Source organism: Abrus precatorius, unplaced genomic scaffold (genome assembly GCF_003935025.1).
Source record: "Abrus precatorius isolate BTA unplaced genomic scaffold, Abrus_2018 Scaffold7, whole genome shotgun sequence".
Taxonomy (NCBI): domain Eukaryota; kingdom Viridiplantae; phylum Streptophyta; class Magnoliopsida; order Fabales; family Fabaceae; genus Abrus; species Abrus precatorius.
This window is the reverse complement of record NW_020874417.1, coordinates 18,414,259-18,436,609: the sequence shown is the minus strand read 5'-3', so window position 1 is coordinate 18,436,609 and position 22,351 is coordinate 18,414,259. Positions and strand designations below refer to the sequence as shown.

The following is a 22,351-nucleotide window of genomic DNA, read 5'->3' as shown; positions in this document are numbered from 1 at the left end:
AAATCATGCAATGATAATGCAGAAACAGACCATAAAATTCGTATGACTATCAACACAATACAAAAACTCAAAATGAAACAAACGTACTAACATGCAAAACACAAAAACAGAGCACCAATCATGTTCAACATAAGTTCAGAACCAATAATTCCCCGGCAACAGCGCCAATTTGATGAAACAAATTTTACTACTCGTCATGCAAAAGATTGTCGTTAATCCTCATCAAATATGCAAAGAAATGAATGCAGTACTAGGGTGTTATCCTAGGTCGTCTCCAAGAAATTTTTGGTTGGGAACATACATCGAACAAGTGTAAACATGTATTTTAAAGCAAGTAAATTAGGGGGAGGTTTGTCAATTTCCGGGTTTTAATCAAGAACGAAATGTAAATTTAATGAAATTCAATCAATTAAAATGAGTAATCCCTAGTCAAGCAATGAGTTCTATCATTATTCTTTCAAATGATTCAATAATCCCCTTTCTTTCCCTTGAATTAAGTTAATCTAACAAGCGAAGACTAACTTTAACATCCCAATTAAAATTAAGCATCTTAATGGGCTCCAATCTCTATCCCTAAGATTAAGCAACCTCAAGGATTAATCAAAATTAAGCAATTTTGAATTAGAATTTCGTTAGGTAAATTAGGGTTCATTAAGCAATGTTCCCTTCATGCAAATTCCATTTCATTCAGAGATTGGGGTTAATAAATTCAAGGAAAGAAAGATTTGTATTGCAATTAATCCCAAGAATTCAAGATTCATGTGCATCGACTAGGAATTACAAGAAAGTTTAGCCCTCCATATGGATGGGCTTCACAAATGAGAGAAAGAAATGCAAGAACGTAAACATCATTAATGTAAATTCAACAACAATCAAAGGAGAAATTGGAAATTAAAACCTATAGAGGATCCTTGGCTGTCACCCAAGACTCCAATGTCGTAAGAAATTGTCCCAATTTGGCAAAGAAAAATTGTGTAAAGTGTCAAAAGTCCCGTACCCTAATTCCTAAAATCTATTTATAGTGGATGACATGTCACCAAAGTATCCACTTTTGCCTTTGAAAGTGTCCACTTTGGGCCTTGAAAGTGTCCACTTTGGGCCTTGAAAGTGTCTACGCGCAGGATGGAAGGAATGCCGCTTCTCTGGAGTTGCCACTATTTGTGCTGAAAGTAGCTACTTTGGTGCGCGTGGCTACTATAAGAGCCAATAGTGGCCACGCGCAGGAAGGCTTCAAAATCAGCGTCCTGGAGCTTCTGAAGTTGCCACTTTTGGTCTTGAAAGTAGCTACTTTGGTGCGCGTGGCTACTATGAGAGCCAATAGTGGCCACGCGCAGGAAGGCTTCCAATTTAGCATCCTTGGAGCTTCTGGAGTTGCCACTTTTGGTCTTGAAAGTGGCTACTTTGGAACTTTTAATGCCCAGACTTGCTGTAGTTGCCACTTTTGCTCCCAAAAGTGGCTACTTTAGGGGCAACTTTCATCTAAGCACCAAGATTTCTCAAATTTAACTTGGGCATTCCGCAAATTCATCAAAGTAATTAAAATTGCAATCTATATCTATGTAATTAAATGCAAATTAACCAAAAATTAATAAACCTATGATATTTACTCAAAATGTAATTTCTATATTATTTGCACTATCTAAGTCCATTTCTTCTATTAAGGAGCACCAAAAAGGCAAGTAAAAATATAATAAAAAGTGAATTCATCAAACACCAAGCTTTATTTCTTGAGGGATCAGATTGGAGATTGACTTGGAGATGTTTCTTCTTTGTTGATTCTCTTCTTCTCTTCTCTTCTCTTCTCTTTTTGTAATGTTTGCCTAAACTCTTTGTGGTTAGGAATTGTGAATCTGAAATGGAAGTGTTGAATTGATTTTGGATCTGAACTTTGAGTTTTGGATTGGATTGAGTGATTGATTCTGCTGTTAAAGTAGTGATTGAATGGAAATTTGATCAACTAATTATAGAGGAACTCTTATCAATGGGAATTGAATTTGTTTCTCAGATATGAATTAATTGCCAAGGTTATTGGTTTCTTAGGGATAAGATATCTTAATTTTGCAATATTTTGGTTTCTCAAACTTAATGCAGCATTTGATTGGATTAGATCTAAGGGATTAGAGTGATTTGATTAGATGTTAGATTCATTGAGGCAAGGGATTGTCCTTTGATTAATATGACGTGAAACTGATTATCATTCCATCTAAATGCTTGAAAGTTCAAAACTTTATTAATTCAATGTTGAAGTTTTGGTGAAACAATTTCCTAACTACTCTTTCTACATCTGTTTACTATATACTTTTGTACTAATTGTTCTGTTTTACTTTCTAATTTTGTTTTTGATACATTCATACCAAATCCATCTGAAATTTGTAAAGCTCAACTAATTGTGATCTTGTGAAGTGGTAATTGAGAACTTTATTCCCTGAGGACGATACTTGGAACTCAATTTGATTCTAAGATTTTTTATAACTTGCTACAACAACACTAGTATACTTGCTAGTCAGTTTACTTTCAGTGCAACAGCAATTGTAAAAGTAACAATCTATCACACATTTCCACATAATTCTTAGCATCTTTGAACAAAGTTGGCCAGCAAAGACCAGATTGCAGAACTTTCGCTGCTGTTCTTGAACTTCCATGATGTCCTCCATATTCTGAACTGTGACAATGCCACAAAACATCTTGCTGCTCTTCCTCTGGTATACACCTTCTCAGCAGTCCATCTATTCCAATTTTGAACAGCAGTGGATCTTCCCAAACATAATACATGTTGTCATGGAAGAACTTCTTTCTCTGCTACCAATTCATCCAATTTGGAACATGATGTGTAGCCTTGAAGTTGGCTATATCAGCAAACCAGGGCTGTGATTTAATCTTGAATAGGCTTTCATCTGGAAATTCTTCTTTTATTTGTTCCACTTCAATAGGTATGGCTTCTAGTGGTAATCTAGACAAGTGATCAGCAACACCATTTTCTTTCCCTTTCTTGTCTTTGATTTCTAACTTGAATTCTTGAAGAAGAAGAATCCATCTTAATAACCTGGGCTTTGCATCCTGTTTTGAGAAAAGGTACTTAAGAGTAGCATGGTTAGTGTAAACTATAACCTTTGATCCTATTAAGTAAGACCAAAACTTATCAAATGCAAAAACTATTGCTAAGAGTTCTTTTTCAGTAGTAGTATAATTGATTTGTGCAGGGTTAAGAACTCTACTAGCATAATGAATAACATGCAGTTTCTTGTCTTTTCTTTGGCCTAAAACTGCTCCTATAGCTACATCACTAGCATCACACAGCAGTTCAAATGGATATTCCCAATCTGGTTTAACAAGTACAGGTGCAGAAATTAATTTCTCTTTCAAAGTGTTAAAAGCTACTAAGCACTTATCATCAAAAACAAATTTTGTATCCTTACTCAGCAACTCACTCAATGGCTTTGCAATTTTAGAGAAGTCTTTAATGAACCTGCAATAGAATCCAACATGTCCTAAAAAGCTTCTTACTCCTCTAACATTTACAGGTGGGGGCAGCTTCTCAATTATTTCAACTTTTGCAGGATCCACTTCCATTCCCCTTGCTGAAATCTTATGGCCTAAGACTATCCCTTCTTGTACCATAAAATGGTATTTTTCCCAATTTAGCACAAGGTTTGAGTCTTGGCAACGCTGCAAAACAAGAGATAAATTAGCTAGACACTAATCAAAAGAATTACCAAATACAGAAAAATCATCCATGAAAACTTCTATAATTCTTTCAATCATATCAGAAAAAATGGACAACATACACCTTTGAAAAGTGGCTGGAGCATTGCACAACCCAAATGGCATCCTCCTATATGCAAAAACTCCAAAAGGACAAGTGAATGCTGTCTTTTCTTGGTCTCTTGGATCAACTACAATCTGGTTGTAACCAGAATATCCATCTAGGAAACAATAGTAGTTAAATCCAGCCAATCTCTCTAGCATTTGGTCGGCAAATGGAGGAGGAAAATGATCTTTCCTTGATGCATCTTTCAAATTCCTATAATCTATACACATTTGCCATCCGATTACTGTCCTAATGGGTATTAATTCATTGTTTTCATTTGGAACAACAGTTATACCTCCTTTCTTAGGCACCACATGAACCAGACTTACCCATGAACTATCTGAAATTGGATAAATAACTCCTGCATCAAGTAGTTTAATCACTTCTTGCCTCACTACCTCTTTCATAGTTAGGTTGAGTCTTCTTTGAGGTTGGACAACAGGCTTGCAATTCTCCTCAAATAAAATCATGTGCATGCAGAAAGATGGATCTATACCTTTCAAATCTGAAATCTGCCATCCTAGTGCAGATTTGTGCTTTCTTAACACTCTCAAGAGTTTTTCTTCTTGATCTTTCTGCAGATTGCTGTTTATTATGACAGGTTTGTTGTGGCCTTCTTCAAGAAATACATATATCAAATGAGAGGGTAGTTGCTTGAGCTCCACTTTGGGCTCTTCCTTCTTTTCTTCTGCTTGAGGTAATTCTCCCTTGAGTTGATTTATTTCATTGTTCATACAGGGAAGGGAATCTAACTGCAGAATGCATTCTTTTAATTTCTCATCTTGCTCTTCCTAAATATTATATTTTGCTACAGCTAATGTGCTTTCCAAGACTGCATTTTCATCATTTTTTTCAAAAGAAAGTGGTATCACAGCATCTATTACATCAATCTTCATGCAGCTCATATCATCACTTGGGTGTTTTATGGCCTCAAATACGTTAAAAATGATTTTTCTTCTTGTACTCTCAACATCAATTCACCTTTTTGCACATCTATCAAGGCTCTCCCTATTGCTAAGAATGGTCTTCCTAGAATAAGAGGGATATCAGCATCAACCTCCATATCTAGTATAACAAAGTCTGCAGGGAATATAAATTTGTCCACTTTGACTAAAAGATCTTCAACTACTCTATAAGGATATGTATATGATCTGTCAGCCAATTGTAATGTAATCCCAGTCGGCTTCATCTCCTTAATTCCCAGCTTCTTCATAATGGCTAAAGGCATCAAATTTATGCTGGCTCCCAAATCACACAAAGTTTTTGCAACTGTACAATTTCCAATGGAGCAAGGTATGCTGAATGACCCTGGATCTTTCAACTTTTGAGGTAGTTTTCTCTGCAATATGGCACTGCACTCTTCAGTTAGTGGCACCAATTTCTCCATATCCAGCTTCCTCTTTTTAGACAAGAGTTCTTTCATAAACTTTGCATAAGAGGGCATTTGTTCTAATGCCTCTGCAAATGGTATATTAATTTGGAGTTTCTTGAAAACATCAATGAACCTTTTAAACTATTTTTCTAATCTAGGATCTTGTACTCTTTTTGGAAAGGGTAATCTCTTGTACTGCTCTTCATTAATAGGCTTGAAGGCCTGCTCAAATTTCTGCTTCTTGCTCCTCTTTTCTTGCTTGATACTGCAATTTTCCTCATCATCTCCTCTCTTTAACATAGTATATTTTCCATTTTCAAAATCTTCTTGCATCAGCTCACTTTCATCCTTCGAATTGGTGACTTCATTTTTCTTTCTTGGGCTGGAAACCACTGCTCCACTTCGAGTGGTTATTGCTTGGCATTGTTCCCTTGGGTTCACTATTGTGCTGCTAGGAAACCTTCCTTCATCTATATTGGCCAGTTGCTCAGCCAACTGCCCAATTTGTGTTTCTAGCTTCTTTATAGAACTTGATTTTTAAAATTTATTTCTGTCACCTTCATGAACTGCAGTAATGTTTCTTCAATTCCATTCACTTTCTCACTCAAGGGTCTTGAATTTGGTGCAGAAGAACTTCCTTAAAAATATTGTTGTTGGACTTAAGGAGCTACACTTTGGAAAGGTGCAGTAGCTGTATTTCCTCTTGTGTTAGAATTCTGTGGATTCCACTTGGAAAACTGTTGTCCTCTATTGTTGTTAAACTGGAAACCAGGTGGATATGGTTGTTGTGGCCTTTGATAGTTGCCCATATAATTAACTTGATCAGGTTGTTCTATAACTGTGGGATCACAAGCTCCATTCACATGGTTACCACCACAAAAATCACAACTCAATTATGAATTTTGGACCACACCAGTCTGCATATTACTTATTTGTTGAGTCAGGGCAGCAAGCTATTCAGAAAATTGTTGATTCTGAAGTTGATTTTGAGCAAACATGGCTTCTATGGATTTTAAATCATATCTTCCTCTCCTTGCAGCTTGTCTTTCATTCATATTTTGATACATCGAAGATGCCATCATTTCTATGATTTGTTGAGCTTCTTCTAAAGTTTTTGAACTCAATGAACCACCAGCTGCTGCATCTATCATGGTTTTAGTTGCAGTAGTCATTCCATTATAGAATGTTTCAAGTTGCATCCACTCAGGTATGCAGTGATGAGGACATTTCCTTAATAACTCCTTGTATCTTTCCCATGCCTCATACAATGGCTCTCCCTCTTGCTAAACAAAAGATGTAATCTCCCCTCTGATTTTTGCAGCTTTTGAAGGAGGAAAATACTTGATTAGGAACTTGTTCACCAGGTTAGCCCAGGTTGATATACTACCTTGTGGCTGGGCTTGAAGCCAGCACTTGGCTTTATCCCTCAATGAGAATGGGAATAATCTAAGTCTGATTGCATCCTCACTTACCCCATTGATTCTGATTGTGTCACAATGTTGTAAGAAATTAGAGATGTGCAGATTTGGATCATCTGAATGGTGTCCAGCAAATTGGTCTTGCTGTACCAGATTTAGAAGTGCAGGTTTTATCTCAAAGTGGTTGGCCTGAATTATAGGTCTCAGAATAGAAGAGTTGAATCCTTGGAGATTAGGAACTGCATAATCCCCTAATGTTCTCAGTCTTGGTTGTTCTCCCATCTCTATTTGACTTGGAATCTGAATAGGTTGGAGTGTTGATGTAGAACTTTTGTTTTCCTCTCTTTGAATCTGTTTAATTCTTGCTTCACTTCTCAACCTTCTTAGAGTTTGGTCAATGTATGGATCAAATACCAAAGTGGCTTTATTTTTGTTTTTCCGTTGCATATACAACCAAAAACATAACAAAGTTAAACTAAAATTCAATAGTCAGATATACACTAACAAAGCTAATGCAGAAAAATAACAACAAAATCATATCAAAATTTGTAACTGTAGAATTATGCAGAAATGCAAAATCATACAGAATTACCTACTAATTCTCTATACTTATCTAAGTACAGGAAAAACAGAGTACTTTTATGCAATACAAAATTGAAGAGAAAAATTCAGAAATCAAGAACTCAATCTAGCAATTTTTCTGTTACTAATGATATTGAAATACAAAATTCTCCGGCAACGGCGCCAAAAACTTGTTGTTTGCAATCTAACACTAGCAAGTGAACTAGAATTGCAGCAAGTAATGAGTAAAATTAAGATCCGAATATCGTCTCCATAGGGAATTTAGGTTTCAAGAGCCACTTCATAGAATTATAACCATTTGAGCCATACGAATTTGGAAGGAGAGTTGTAACATGTAATAGCAGCAAACCAGAGCAATTAAAAGTAAAGAACTTGCAGAAAAACAGAGTATAAGATGTGTAATGAAATGAGATAGGAATGAAGAATAGTTAGGAATTTACTTCACAAGAATATCAATATTAATTCAATTATGTCTCTAAACATTCAAGAACTTGGTTAATTGACAATCAGTTTCACATATTAATAGCCAAAGGTTAATCTTTTAACTCATTGACCTTAACAAGCAAATAAACCACCCTAATCCCTTAGGTGAAGTTCAATTTCATGTTGCATTAAGAATTAGAACCATAAGATTGCAGAATTAGGTCTCCTTATCCCTAAGAAATCCCCAAATTCTGGTTGTTAGTTCAGATCAGAGAATCAAGTCCAATTCCCATTGGCAAATGTTCCTCTAAGATTAATCAAATGAATTCCCATTCAAAGATTATGTAAAGTGCAGAATTAACAACTCAATTAATCCAAATAATTGAATTTCAGAAGTAAGAATCAAATCAATACATCAATTCGAGTTCCATAAACCCCTAACTACAAGAAATTACAGAGACATTGTGGCAGAGAAAGAGAAAGAAGGAGAAGAAGAAGAAAAACTCAGAAAAGCCATAGCCACGAGCTCCAATCCAATCCCTCTTCTTTAAGCTTCGAGGTTCGACCTCACTCCTCTCTCTCACTCTCTCCTAACGAGAATTTAACAGAAAAAATGGAAAATGAATGAAAGACCCCGAGATCTGAGCTCAAAACATGTATTTATAGAAATCCCGATTCTTGGCGTTATCACTCTTACTGATAAGAGTAGCCACGCAGAAGGTCGTGACGTTGTGCGTAATCACTTTTATGAGTAAAAGTGGTCACGCGCAACTTGCCAGGCTAAGGACTCTCTGGAACATCCACTTTCAATGATAAAAGTGGTTACGCAGAAAACTCTGAAACTTCACCTTCTCTGGAATGCTCACTTTCGCCAATAAGAGTGATCACACAGAGTATACTAAAATTCTGCCTTCTCTGGAACGCTCACTTTTGCTGATAAAAGTGGTTACGCCAAGTCTGCTGAGTCTGAAGCTTCTCTAGAACATTCACTCTCAGTGATAAGAGTGATAACGCAGAGCATCCTGATATTTTCACTCTCTGGAACGTTCACTTTTGCTGGTAAGAGTGGTAACGCCCAGGCTTCACTTCTTCTTTGAGCTCTGGAGTGATCACTTTCACTAACAATAGTGATCACGCCCAGTCTACATCTCCTTGTTCTTGTGTTTTGGAGTCCAGACTTGCTACTTTCCTCTACCTTTCCATCAAGCCTCCATCCACATGACCCTTGCTCAAATTATTCCTTCAAAAACAAGATCAAAAACTTAATTTCTAAGCTAAAATTTCACAATTTCTAAAATAACTATAAATTGAAAGAAAACTTCAAATCATTCTTTTATTCTGAGTTTTTGTGCTTTCTTCATTTATTTTCCTTATCAAATGAGTTAGAATTATGCTAAAATATCAGTAAAAATATGGATTCATCAGTACTAGGGAAAAATGAAAAGGTTCATGTATACCCTTAACTAGGGCCAAGTGGACATTTAAGGCAAGGGAGGGATTTATTACTAATGGTTATGGAGGTAAAAACACGTGTAATTCTTCCATCTTAGGAGAATATATCATAGTTAAGTAAAATGAATTAAGAGAATAATGTAAATAATAATAATAATAATCATGAAGAAAAAAGGGGTCCACCTATTTTGACTTAAGGACAACTTTGTCCTAGGGTTAGTCTTGCTAACCTAAGGTTGTGCAAGGTATTTCACCACATAAAAATATTGTGGAGCAAGAACTCTAACACATCAGACAGTCATAAAAAAAAAACTTTGGCTAAAAAAATCAATTAATCATGAAAAATATTCAACTACAACAACAAATATTTTGAGTAAAAAAAAATAAAAAAAAATATAAAGTGTAGAAACGCTAACTAATTCAGGCAATTCAAGATGGTTAGAACAAAATTGGGGATGTTACAAAATGTCAATCTCCGTTATGCTAGTATGAATCAAATGGAGCAAGTTTATTATGACTGGACTTGGTTAATCATACCACAGAACAAATCAAGAAGATTCAAAGCAAGATGCTTGCAGCTCAAAATTGTTAGAAGAGTTATACAAACGTTAGAAGGAAACTGTTAGAATTTCAAGGAGATCATGTATTCCTTAAGGTTATGCCTATGACAAGAGTCGTACGGGCTATTAAACTAAAGAAGTTAAGCACGCTATTTATTGGTCCTTTCCAGATTTTAAAATGAATTGGGCCAGTTGCATATCGACTCGCTCTATCCCCACATATGTCAAATCTTCACAATGTCTTCCATGTATCTCAACTTAGAAAATATCAGCCTAACCCTACACATTCCTTCAAACTTGAATCCATACAGTTAAAGGAAGATCTAACCTTCCATGTATCTCTAGCACAGATTATAGATAAGGAAAGTAAGCAACTTCGCAACAAAACTGTAAAACTGGTAAAAATAGCATGGGGAAAAGAGGATGTTGAAGGTTTCACATGGGAATTGGAGTCTGACATGAAGAAAGAGTATCCTGAATTATTGATGAAACGAATTTTACTACTCGTCATGCAAAAGATTGTCGTTAATCCTCATCAAATATGCAAAGAAATGAATGCAGTACTAGGGTGTTATCCTAGGTCGTCTCCAAGGAATTTTTGGTTGGGAACATACATCGAACAAGTGTAAACATGTATTTTAAAGCAAGTAAATTGGGGGGAGGTTTGTCAATTTTCGGATTTTAATCAAGAACGAAATGTAAATTTAATGAAAATCAATCAATTAAAATGAGTAATCCCTAGTCAAGCAATGAGTTCCATCATTATTCTTTCAAATGATTCAATAATCCCCTTTCTTTCCCTTGAATTAAGTTAATCTAACAAGCGAAGACTAACTTTAACATCCCAATTAAAATTAAGCATCTTAATGGACTCCAATCTCTATCCCTAAGATTAAGCAACCTAAAGGATTAATCAAAATTAAGCAATTTTGATTTAGAATTTCGTTAGGTAAATTAGGGTTCATTAAGCAATGTTCCCTTCATGCAAATTCCATTTCATTCAGAGATTGGGGTTAATAAATTCAAGGAAAGAAAGATTTGTTTTGCAATTAATCCCAAGAATTCAAGATTCATGTGCATTGACTAGGAATTACAAGAAAGTTTAGCCCTCCATATGGATGGGCTTCACAAATGAGAGAAAGAAATGCAAGAACGTAAACATCATTAATGCAAATTCAACAAAAATCAAAAGAGAAATTGAAAATTAAAACCTATAGAGGACCCTTGGCTATCACCCAAGACTCCAATGTCGTAAGAAATTATCCCAATTTGGCAAAGAAAAATTGTGTAAAGTGTCAAAAGTCCCGTACCCTAATTCCTAAATTCTATTTATAGTGGATGACATGTCACCAAAGTGTCCACTTTTGCCTTTGAAAGTGTCCACTTTGGGCCTTGAAAGTGTCCACGCGCAGGATGAAAGGTTTTCCACTTCTCTGGAGTTGCCACTTTTTGTGCTGAAAGTGGCTACTTTGGTGCACATGGCTACTATGAGAGCCGATAGTAGCTACGCGCAGAAATGCTTCCCAACAGCGTCCTGGAGCTCCCTGGAGTGGTTACTTTTGGCCTTGAAAGTGGGAACGTTGGATGCGCGTAGCCACTTTGAAAGGCAATAGTGGCCACGCGCATCATACTTCCAATTTAGCGTCCCTGGAGCTTCTGGAGTTGCCACTTTTGGTCTTGAAAGTGGCTACTTTGGAACTTTTAATGCCTAGACTTGCTGTAGTTGCCACTTTTGCTCCTAAAAGTGGCTACTTTGGGGGCAACTTTCATCCAAGGATCAAGATTTCTCAAATTTAACTTGGGCACTCTGCAAAATCATCAAGATAATTAAAATTGCAATCTATATCTATGTAATTAAATGCAAATTAACCAAAAATTAATAAACCTATGATATTTACTCAAAATGTGATTTCTATATTACTTGCACTATCTAAGTCCATTTTTTCTATTAAGGAGCACCAAAAAGGCAAGTAAAAATATAATAAAAAGTGAATTCATCAATTATTCTCAAGTACTAAATTTTGGAGACAATTTTTTTTTAGGAGGGTAGTAGTGTAACATCCAAAATTTTAACTGTCTGTTTTATGCTATTAATTAATTTTCTCGATTAATTTACATGAATAAGGTTAATAAGAGATTAATTGAATATTTATTAAAATTCAAATCTATGTTGATTAGGTAGACTAGAATTAAAAATTTCTAGCCGAATTTCTATCTTTGTTGTTATGCTTATGTGGATAGGTGTGGCTGTCTAGCTTATCTTTTAAATCTCTTAATCCATGATTTATGTAGTGTTTTTATGATGTATAGCTGGATTAATGGTGGGTTGGGTGAGTTGAAGGTAGATCAAGTAGAAAAACAATGAAAAGAAAGAAAATATCATGTCTGAAAATAGAATTCTCTAGGGTTTTGATACAAATACACTATGTCGACCAATTGTTTAACTGTATAAATATAATGAAAATATTTTTGTTAAACTAGACATTCATAGCATTCTATACATATAAATTATGAAGCAATTGGATTAGTATAAAACTAGTTATGAATTTTTGAAGTTTGCCTTAAGTTTCAGATTTTGATTTTGGGCAAGTAAGCTTGCGTAAGACATAACTCATCCCAAATAACTTGGATTGAGGTGAAACAAATTTTTTTAAAAATTTAAGATCTATTAGTTTATACCATAAAAATTTGAGAGTCTAATTCAATTTGAGCAGTTCTTAGAATGTTTCCAAAGTTACCCCTAGTGTTGTTGGGTCAGAAACAAAGCAACCTATAACAACCAACTTTAGAACCTTATAACTTGAGTTCTATTTAACCAAATGAAATTAAACCTTTTGGATATTAAAATTTCATCCCTTAAATTTAAAATGACATGGATTTAGTAGTCATACACTTGGAATTCGAATTTTGGTGGATTTTAACATTTTTGAGTGTTTTTGGCTAATCACAAGACAAGTCATAATAGAAAACAAAAATCTTGAGATGTAGTTGACAAAACTGAATGGGGCCAATTAGGTTAGAAAATAGACAAATAGGGCTTCAACATATAAAAAATTTAGGTCTATTGAAGTCATATAACAATAAACATAGTAAAAATAAAACAAAGCAAAATTTATCCCTTTAAAGAAAGAATTATGAATTTAAATGATTTGTGTAACACCTTAAATTTAATTTTCCAATAAATAAGAAATTTCGCAAATTTTCAAAGTAATAAAATTTCCATTTTCATTCAAGTTTCATCAACCATTTCAAATAAAGAAAGGGGTTGCAAATTATATCAATCAGTTGCTACAGGACTTATTCTAGTACAACAGTTTTCCAAAATAATATTCTAAGTCCTATAGCAGTTCCATCCACCTCTTCACTGAGCCCGGTGCTGATCGTCTTAATTACCTGAAAAATGAATGTAAGGGTGAGTACTCTACGCTACCAAAACACAATCAAACATAGAGTCTCACCTCCAGCACATTTCCAATACCTTAAACAAATTACAGGCAGCATTTCACATTCATAAGTACAAAACACAATTCCATGCATACACATACCAGCCATACTCACTATAGCATTGTGATCACAGATTTATACCATGAATAGTCGCCAGTTGGCCCCGCTTCACGAATACCACGTGGGCAGTCACGGGTCGCTCATTAAGGTAATGGTCAGAGGTCTAGTCAGGAAGAGAGTGTGTGGCCCGTGGCGCACCCGTTCAGCAGTCGGTGACACCACCCCTCCCTCTTTCCCAAGGTATTTCTACCGTCCTCATCTTCCACACCCCCACTGTATCGCTGAACAATTCATAGCACATTACAACGGTGCTAACATGCCCATTCGCACACATTCCATTCACGCACGCAATAATCATGCTTACACACGGCACACAACCCACATTCCACTTCACAGCACACGACACATAGCCTACAATTATCGTTTATATTACACGGCCCTTGGGCCCACATTTTCACAATATTCATTCAAATACACGGCACAAGTGCCCATACTCATTCATAACACTCAGCATACATGCCCTCATTCTATCACACAACATTTACATAAATCCATCAATTTCGGGTCAACACACATACTGTTCACATATCACGGCACTTGACCCACATTACATTTCTTAGCAATTTCCTACCCCCTAACTCAGCCACAACATAATATTCAGCAAAACAACAACAATTCATGCACAAAAGAGTAGGATAGAGTCCCCCCTTACCTCGGATCGACGTCCTACACGCTAAATCCACCAAGAAGTGCTCCCCCTCACGGATTTTGTCCTAAACACATGGAGAAACTCCATGAGAACTCAGGGAAACCACGAAAACAGAGAAAGGGGATGAAAAACCAAAACCCTAACCATTAAAACTTACCTCCAAGCGTTTCCCACACGGATTCAACCTTCAATCAAGCTCCCAAATGGCTTTGGAGGCAATTATTCAGTGGAATAGGGCTTTGCGGAATGAGAGGATCAAAGGAAGAGGGAGAAATAACTCTTCCTGAACCCTAACGCCCTTTAAATCCTTTTCTGGTTGTGACACTCTCGCTACAGTGACATATTCTCGCTGCAACGACACACTCTCTCACTACAGCAAAAAAGCCAGAGAAAACTACACTCTGGTTTCTGCAGAATCTCGCTACAGCGAGACTGCACCTAGAAATGCACCTCAAACTGTCCCTCTCTTGCTACAGTGAGAGAGTGACAGTTTCAGTCCTTCCTCTTAGGGCCCTCTCGCTGTAGCGAGAACAGCACAGTATCTCGCCCTGTACTTAGGCACTTAGCCCATTTCAGCCCTATATATATGGATACACACACACATATATATATATACACATCCACAACATACATATATTCATACTCATTACACACACACACACACACATATATATAACAATAGTTAATATTACCAAAATTTGGGACGTTACAATTTGTTTTTTTATTTGCTATGATATGTGAATGTTTTTGTTAGCTAGCACTATTCATTGGAAAGCAAATATGGTACGTTATGCTGCATAAATTTTGTAAGAGTTATGAATAAATTGTAAAATTTCAAAAGAGATATGTAAGGTACAATATGAAAGTTATGAAAGTTATGAAAGTCTAAGATGATTGGAAGTTATAAGAAAGTCCTATATATCGGATAAAAAGTTAAGGAAATAAGTTGGTGGGAGCATTGGGGGAAGTAAACATGATAAATCCTATATAAGAACAAGCTCGATCTTGATAAGCAGACTATTACCCAGGAGTCTTATGGCCAAGAACTCCCAGGGGACCAAGGATATGAACTTATATGAGAATTAAGCTCATTATTACGTCATTGACAGTATTTTTAATTAATATTAGTTCATTTCTATGTTGCTTTTAATTTCAACTTTAAGTATTATTATGTCACATGTATCATTCATTTTGAGTCTTTAGACTATTTATTTAATTACTTATATATGTGTATCATAATCATTATGATCTTGTGTATAACAAATGTTAGACACAAAATTTACTTTGCTTCGGACCATGTTTTCAATAATCATAATTGAAAGATTACCTGATTGGTTTAACAATCCTTTATTTAAATAAAAATCGAAGCAACTGAGAATGAAAACAATGTCAACGTAGAAGTACACAGCCCTACTAAGAATTTTCAAAATTCTCACCCTACTTAATTTCCGTTTCATTCCCAGATTTGCATGATAGATGCAAAAACGGTGATTTACATTGAGTTCTCAGATATGCAGCTAACCTTAGTTCTAAATTTTCCTGTGAGGACACGTTAGGACTGCACCTTAATAGCATGGGCTACTGATCTTTTTGTATGTAGTGGTCTTTATATATGTATTCCTGACTATACGTAAATAACATGGTGTCTAATATACATATTTATATCTAGTTATCTTTCTATAGTTAATTATTATGTTTATTTATGTTATTTTATATTCAATTTTCTTTTCTTTTTGTTTTTATAAAGTCTTGCTCTTTTATACATCCAAAAATTTACTACTAAATCAATATGAAATGAATGAGCGGATTAAACAAAAGTTTTATTACTGTAATGCAACTATTGCATTTAGTAATTATGATTTAAGCATAAACTAAATACAGTAGGGTGTTGCACCTTTGATACTCGTCAGATATATAATTTAATCTACAATGTATAGAACTATCTATCAATCTAATTCTCTCTTGGGGTGCAGTCATTTGGGTTCCTTGAAAAATTTAGTAAGGATGAGCATATATCTTATCATTTAAACATAACATCATTTCAAAGACCAATATCACAGCATAATTATAGTCATTGAATATAAGAAAACATAATAATATGAATCCCAAAAGCAATATCAACAATTATCAGCTAATCATATAGTGTATTAATTACTCTCGCATAATCACATATGCATATATTCCATCACAAGTCATTACATTTTGAGGTCTTACACAACTAGGTAAATAATCACTAGTTTGCCCATGCACACAGATACTACATATACAATAACAGGCCCTTTAGCAAAGGTATAATTAGGAATTTAGTCAGGAAATGAGTTTGAGGCTGTGTGGCGTATTTACTCTCAAAAAGAGTGTACATATATGCGAATATCACTCAACACCTACATTTCCCCCAGATTTTCCATCGTCTCCAGACTCTATACCCTAGTGTATTTCTGTAACTATTCATACTAGATTCATTCAATACTTTGAACTCATCCCATACTCTTTTTCGTGTCAAAATCATTACTCAGGTAAAAGATCATGCTTAGTAAAGTACTTCCAGACTAAGTCCAAAATACGTATACTACCAGAATATAGTACTAACACCCTTAATCAGCTTCATTAACCTTTCACCATAATCCAGTACTGTTCAATCATAAGGATGATACTTGCACAAAACATTTATGAGCTAAGTCCTTATCATATATAGTAAACATATAGTACAATCATCCCAAATCAATAAAATAAACATTATTATAACTTTTCACAATTCCTACATATCATTCAATCATGTATGTACATACAAGAAAACATACAAAAGTACTCTCATGAGTACAAAATATTTATTATTGACAAATTCATATTTTACTAGTATTTTAGCTTAGTTTTTAATACATTTGGTATAGAAAATATGATTGAGAAAGCTGAAAAAAACACGTGAGAGGGATCCGGTACATACATACTTCCTAAGCTGTGACACATGGAACACCAAATGTAGGTTTGAGAGATTTGGAGGTAGTGTTATCCGATATGCTGCAGGACCAATTCCACTCAGCACATCAAATGGCCTAATACACGCAAATTGGATTGAAATTACAACAATATTCTTTGCGTAAAATTCCTAACTAGCAAGTATACTAGGTAGTTGTAGCAAGTAATAAAATTTGGAAATCAATATGAGTCCCAAGTATTGTCCCCTAGGATCTTGTTTTCAATTACCAATTCACAATTCAACAATTATTTGAGCCACACAATTCATTGAAAGATTTGTAAACATGTAAAAGTAAGGAATAAGAACAATAAAAGGTAACAAATATGCTGTGAAAACAGAATACGAAATTTGTATTAAAAATGCTATATGGAAGATAGCTAGGAATCACTTCACCAGATTTTCAATTGCAATGTAATAATGTTCTGAACTCTTAAAATTTTTAATTGATTGATAATCAATATCAATTACCAAAAGACAATTCCATGCCTCATTGATCCTAATATCTAATTAAACCTCCCTAATTCCTTAAGTGAAATTCAATCAAATATTGCATTAAGTTCTGGAAATTATAGGATTACTAGAATATGATACTTATTCCTAATATCTCAATAACCTAGGCACATGATTCAAGTATGAGAAATAAACTCAATTTCCATTGATGAAATGATGAGAATCAAGGAAGGCCCATTGAAGACAAAGACTTGAAGGCATTGGAAGAGCTTCAAGGACCAATGACAAGGGCAAGGGCAAAAAGAATAAATGAAGACATAGAAAAGATTGTTGCTGTCTTATTTGAAAGGGAGCTCAATTTAGAGTTAGAAAAGGCCAAGATAATCAATTACATATGTTTAGAGGATTTGAACTCTAACGAGTTTTATTAAGATTTAATTATTATGTTTAGTTTATTTATTTTAATATTAGTCATTACTTATTTTGAGTTTTTATTTAGGATAAAATCTTGTTATTTTATTTAGTCTATTTGAATTTAGGCTTGTTGGTACAAGAAGCTCATTAGGGTTTGCGTTAGTATTAGTTTACAAGCATTAGGCATATATAAGCTCTTGTAAACACACTTTTAATTAGTTTTTCAAATATAATTTGAGATTGAACACTCTTGTGAGAGCGTGTGACTCTAGGTTCTTAAGTGAGCCAATTTTCTTTGATCTTATCAAGAGGCCAAAACTCTTATGGCAATCGTTCCTTGGCTTATCAATCTTGCGATTGTGGCGCCATTTTCCATCTCTATTCTATTTTTACTTTTTATTAATTTTCTTCTTATTTCAATTCTTATTTGTGCCGTAATAATTTCATTTTTATTGTGTGAAATCCAATTCAAGATCGTTTAATTCAGCGACACGGTTTGTGGTTGTCATGATGAAAACTCCTCTAAGTTCAATTGAATGAAGGATTAGTTCACAATTGCACGAAGAACAAAATCACACACTCAATTCAATTAAAATCTTAAGCTCCAGATTCAAAATCACATCACAATATTAAATCTGGATCCATAGATCCCTAACCAAAAAGGTTTAAAACAACATTACAATGGAAGAAGGTGAAATAAGAGAAGAAGAAGACAAGGATCAGAAGAACATCTTCCATGACCCAATCTTCACCCTGATTCCTCTAGCAATGAAGTCTGAAAGTAGCTCCCCACCTCTCTCTCTGACTTCCCTTTGAAGTTAAAACAATTACAAAGTGAAAAGTAATAAAAAATGAACAACCCCCAAATTTGAACTTTCAACTTCTATTTATAGTGTTTTTTCTGCAATTTTCACTTCCACACATTAATCTCTGAAGATTATATCATGAAAGGTCTTCTAGAAGCTTCTATAACTAAATTAGGAACTCAAATCGTCCAAAGTCGACACTTAGAAGTGATTTTCCAAATTCTATTACATTTGCATAGACACTCTAATTGGTTAAAGTGTTAACGCGCATGTGTTTTCTAAGCTTTTACCTTGCGCGTGTTCATTGTGAATGGTGAAGTGTTAACGCGCAGCTGTGCATTGTTACTCTCAATGGATGGAGTGTTAACGCGCAAAGTTCTGGGGAAAATCAGTCTTAGGCGTAGCTACTTTGAGTGCTTAGAGTGAACACGCGCAGAGTTCCATCATATTTTCTACTGTTGGAGTGTTCACTTTCACCACCTAAAGTTACTACTCACTTGCTCTTCATAAATTTCTTCTTCAAAGTGTTAACTCTATGTGCCCAGAGTAATTACGCCAAACACATAACACTCGATTCTTCATCTTTAAAGCTCAATTCTTCTACTTTCTTCACTTCATTCTTCAACTCAAATATCTTCAGTTCAAGCTTCTGCACAAGAATTAAATCTTTTTAAGTCAAATTGTTCAGAATTGGAATAAAATCTAAAATTCTCAACTATTTATACAATTATGAATATTGATGCAATTTTTATGATTTTCCTAAGTTTATTCAACACTTTACTACTTATTTATTAACAAAAACTATACTAAAAATATAGTAAAATATGGATTTGTGATGTCCTAATGAAATTAGGAGATAGTTTCTGAGATTTCAGAGCTCTCCCAACTCCAGTCATAGGTGAGACCTTCAAGAACACATGGTCACCCACAGCGGCTAACTCCAAATCGTGAGTCAGATAGTTGACTTCATGCAGACGCAATTGCCTCAAGACATAGGCAACCACTCTTCTGTCTTGCATCAAAACACACCAAAGTCCATGCCCAGATGCATCACAATACACATCAAACTTCCGCTCCAGGTCAAGCAGAACTAGCACAGGTGCTGAGGTCAACTTTACTTTTAGCTCCAGGAAATTAACTTCACACCTTTTTGTCCATTTACACTCCTTACCCTTGCGGGTCAATTTCGTCAAAGGCAAGGCTATCTTCGAAAATCCTTCAATGAATTTCCTATAATAGCCTGCTAGTCTTAGAAAGCTGCAAATCTCTATCACATTCTTTGACCTTGGCCATCCAGCTACTGCTTCTACCTTCATAGAATCCACCATGATTCCATCCACAAATACAAAAAAGTGCGTAGCACCCAAAACAAAAAACACATCAAGTAGCCTGCCCTTAATAACACATTTACCTCTGATCAGCTTCTCAGACTGTGAAGCTTCTACCTCACTCATGGCAAAAACTCTCCCAGGAATGCTTGGCTTTGGCCCCGTATTCAACCCCGTGCTTCCCCTCGACTCAGGCCTTTAGGCTGTGCTCATACTACTACTCCTCTTGGTAGCCCAGCACACATTGGCAGTGTGTTTTGACTTCCTACAATTACTACAGTTTGTCCGTGGTTGTGGGCAGTCTCTCACTATGTGTGGTCCTCCACACCTAAAGCATTTGATTGGTCCTCAGAAAGAACCTGAACCTGAGCCACTCCCACTGCTTCTCTTCTAAGATGAAGTCCCTTTGGACTGAGAATTATTTGAGCCCAAATACAGTCCTGTAACACCCTGAATTTTATAATAATGTTTAATTATTAGGGTATAGATGTGTATATATATTCATATTTATGTGTGGATTTCCCTATGAGGCGTGTTGATTGACATGAGGATGATGTGTATATATATATTATGATGTGAACTATGATTGGACTAGAATAGACTGAATATATATATATATATATATATATATATATATATATATATATATATATATATATATATATATATATGCATGTAGATATAGGTATACTGGCTAAATATGGATGCTACTGCAGGGCATTCTCGCTGTAGCGAAAGGGTCCTAGGCGTGAGGCATGAAATTGTCGAAATGTTGTGTGTATGAAATGGACATATGTGTCATATGTGGTAGATGAATGTGGGCTAGTGGGTCGTATACTATGAATGAGTGTGGGCACTTGTGACGTGTGTGCGAATAAATATGGGCCTATGTGTCCTGTAATGTTCATGACTATGGATAATTATGTCGTGTGCTGTGAATGAGTAATGTGTGTGAATAGGGCATGTTGAATGTTGTTGTAATGAAGCTGTGAATGGTTCAGCGATACATTGGAGGTGTGGAAGATGAGGAATGTAGAAATACTTTGGGAAAGAGAGAGTGGTGGTGACACCAATAGTAAGCGTGGGTGCACCATGGGCCACACACTCTCCTCCTGACTAGACCTCTGACCACTACCTTTGCTAAGTGACTCGTGACTGCCCACGCGGTATCCGTGAGGTGGGGGTGACCAGCGATCATTCATGGTGTGAATCTGTGATCACAGTGCCACAGTGAGCATGGCTAGGTGCAGTAAGAGCACGTGTGTAAATTGTTATGGTGCCGTGAGTGCATCGGGTATGAATTGGAATGAAATGCTTGAAATGTTGCTTGTAATTACCTAGACTTGAGTAAATATGCTAGAATACCTATAAATATGCATGGTGAGACTCTAAGGGATCATGGTAGACCCTGCAAAAGTGGAAGCAGTGGCTGGATGGCTGAGACCGAAGAATGTGACTTAGGTGCACAGTTTTCTGGGACTAGTAGGCTATTACAGAAAGTTCATTGAAGGATTTTTTAAGATAGCATTGCCTTTAACAAAGTTGACCCGCAAGGGAAAAGAATGTAAATGGACTACGGGGTGTGAAGCTAGTTTCTTGGAGCTAAAAATAAACCTAACTTCAGCACCTGTGTTAGTCTTGCCCAACCTAGAGCGGAAGTTTGATGTGTATTGCGATGCATCTAGGCAGGGACTCGGGTGTGTCTTGATGCAAGATGGATGAGTGGTTGCCTATGTCTTAAGGCAGTTGTGCCTGCATGAAGTCAACTACCCGATGCATGACTTGGAGTTAGCCGCGATGGTTTTTACCCTTAAGGTATGGAGACACTACCTGTACGGAGCGAGGTTTGAGGTGTTTAGTGACCACAAAAGCTTGAAATACGTATTTGATCAAAGGGAGCTAAACATGCAGTGGAGGCGGTGGATGGAATTTCTCAAGGACTATGATTTCACATTATCTTACCACCCTGGCAAGGCAATATGGTAGTAGATGCATTGAGTCAGAAGTCATTGCACGTGGCAACAATGATGGTGAAGAGATGAATCTGATTGAGGAATTTTGAGACATGAATTTGGCCATGGAGGTGAGGCTGGGGAGCTTGTATCTCAGAGCGACAACAATTCACAACAACTTCTTAGTGTATATCTGAGATGCGCAATAGGGAGATGCCTTCCTACAAGATATGATGAGACAAAAAATGAGGGCAAGGATTTAGAGTTCTATTGTGATGAGAACATAGTGATTAAGTTCCAAAATTGAGTGTACATTCCTCAAGTGGATGAGGTAAAACAAATGATACTTGAGGAAGCACATAAGAGTTGGATGAGTTTTCATCCCGGTGCAACCAAAATGTACCAAAATCTTCGGAATAGTTTTTGGTGGAATGGAATGAAAAGAGATGTAGCTGAGTACATGGCTAGATGCCTGACTTGCCAGAAGGCGAAAGTCGAACACCAACGTCTACTCAGATTGTTGCAACCATTGGAAATCCCTGAATGGAAATGGGACGGAGAGGACCAGGAATAATAATGATGCCATTTGGGTGATT

The 22,351-nt window shown here is 35.8% G+C and overlaps 1 protein-coding gene and 1 non-coding gene across 2 annotated transcripts; one reads left to right on the top strand and one right to left on the bottom strand.

Moving 5' to 3' along the window:
• Positions 1-4,730: 4,730 nt before the first annotated feature.
• LOC113871587 lies at positions 4,731-5,195 on the bottom strand. Its single transcript, XM_027508678.1, has one exon. The coding sequence runs from the start codon at positions 5,193-5,195 to the stop codon at positions 4,731-4,733; it is 465 nt and encodes a 154-aa protein (XP_027364479.1).
• Positions 5,196-6,389: 1,194 nt separating this feature from the next.
• Positions 6,390-6,496, top strand: LOC113874005. The gene has a single exon (XR_003506067.1). It is a non-coding gene; the product is annotated as a small nucleolar RNA R71 (small nucleolar RNA).
• Positions 6,497-22,351: the final 15,855 nt, after the last annotated feature.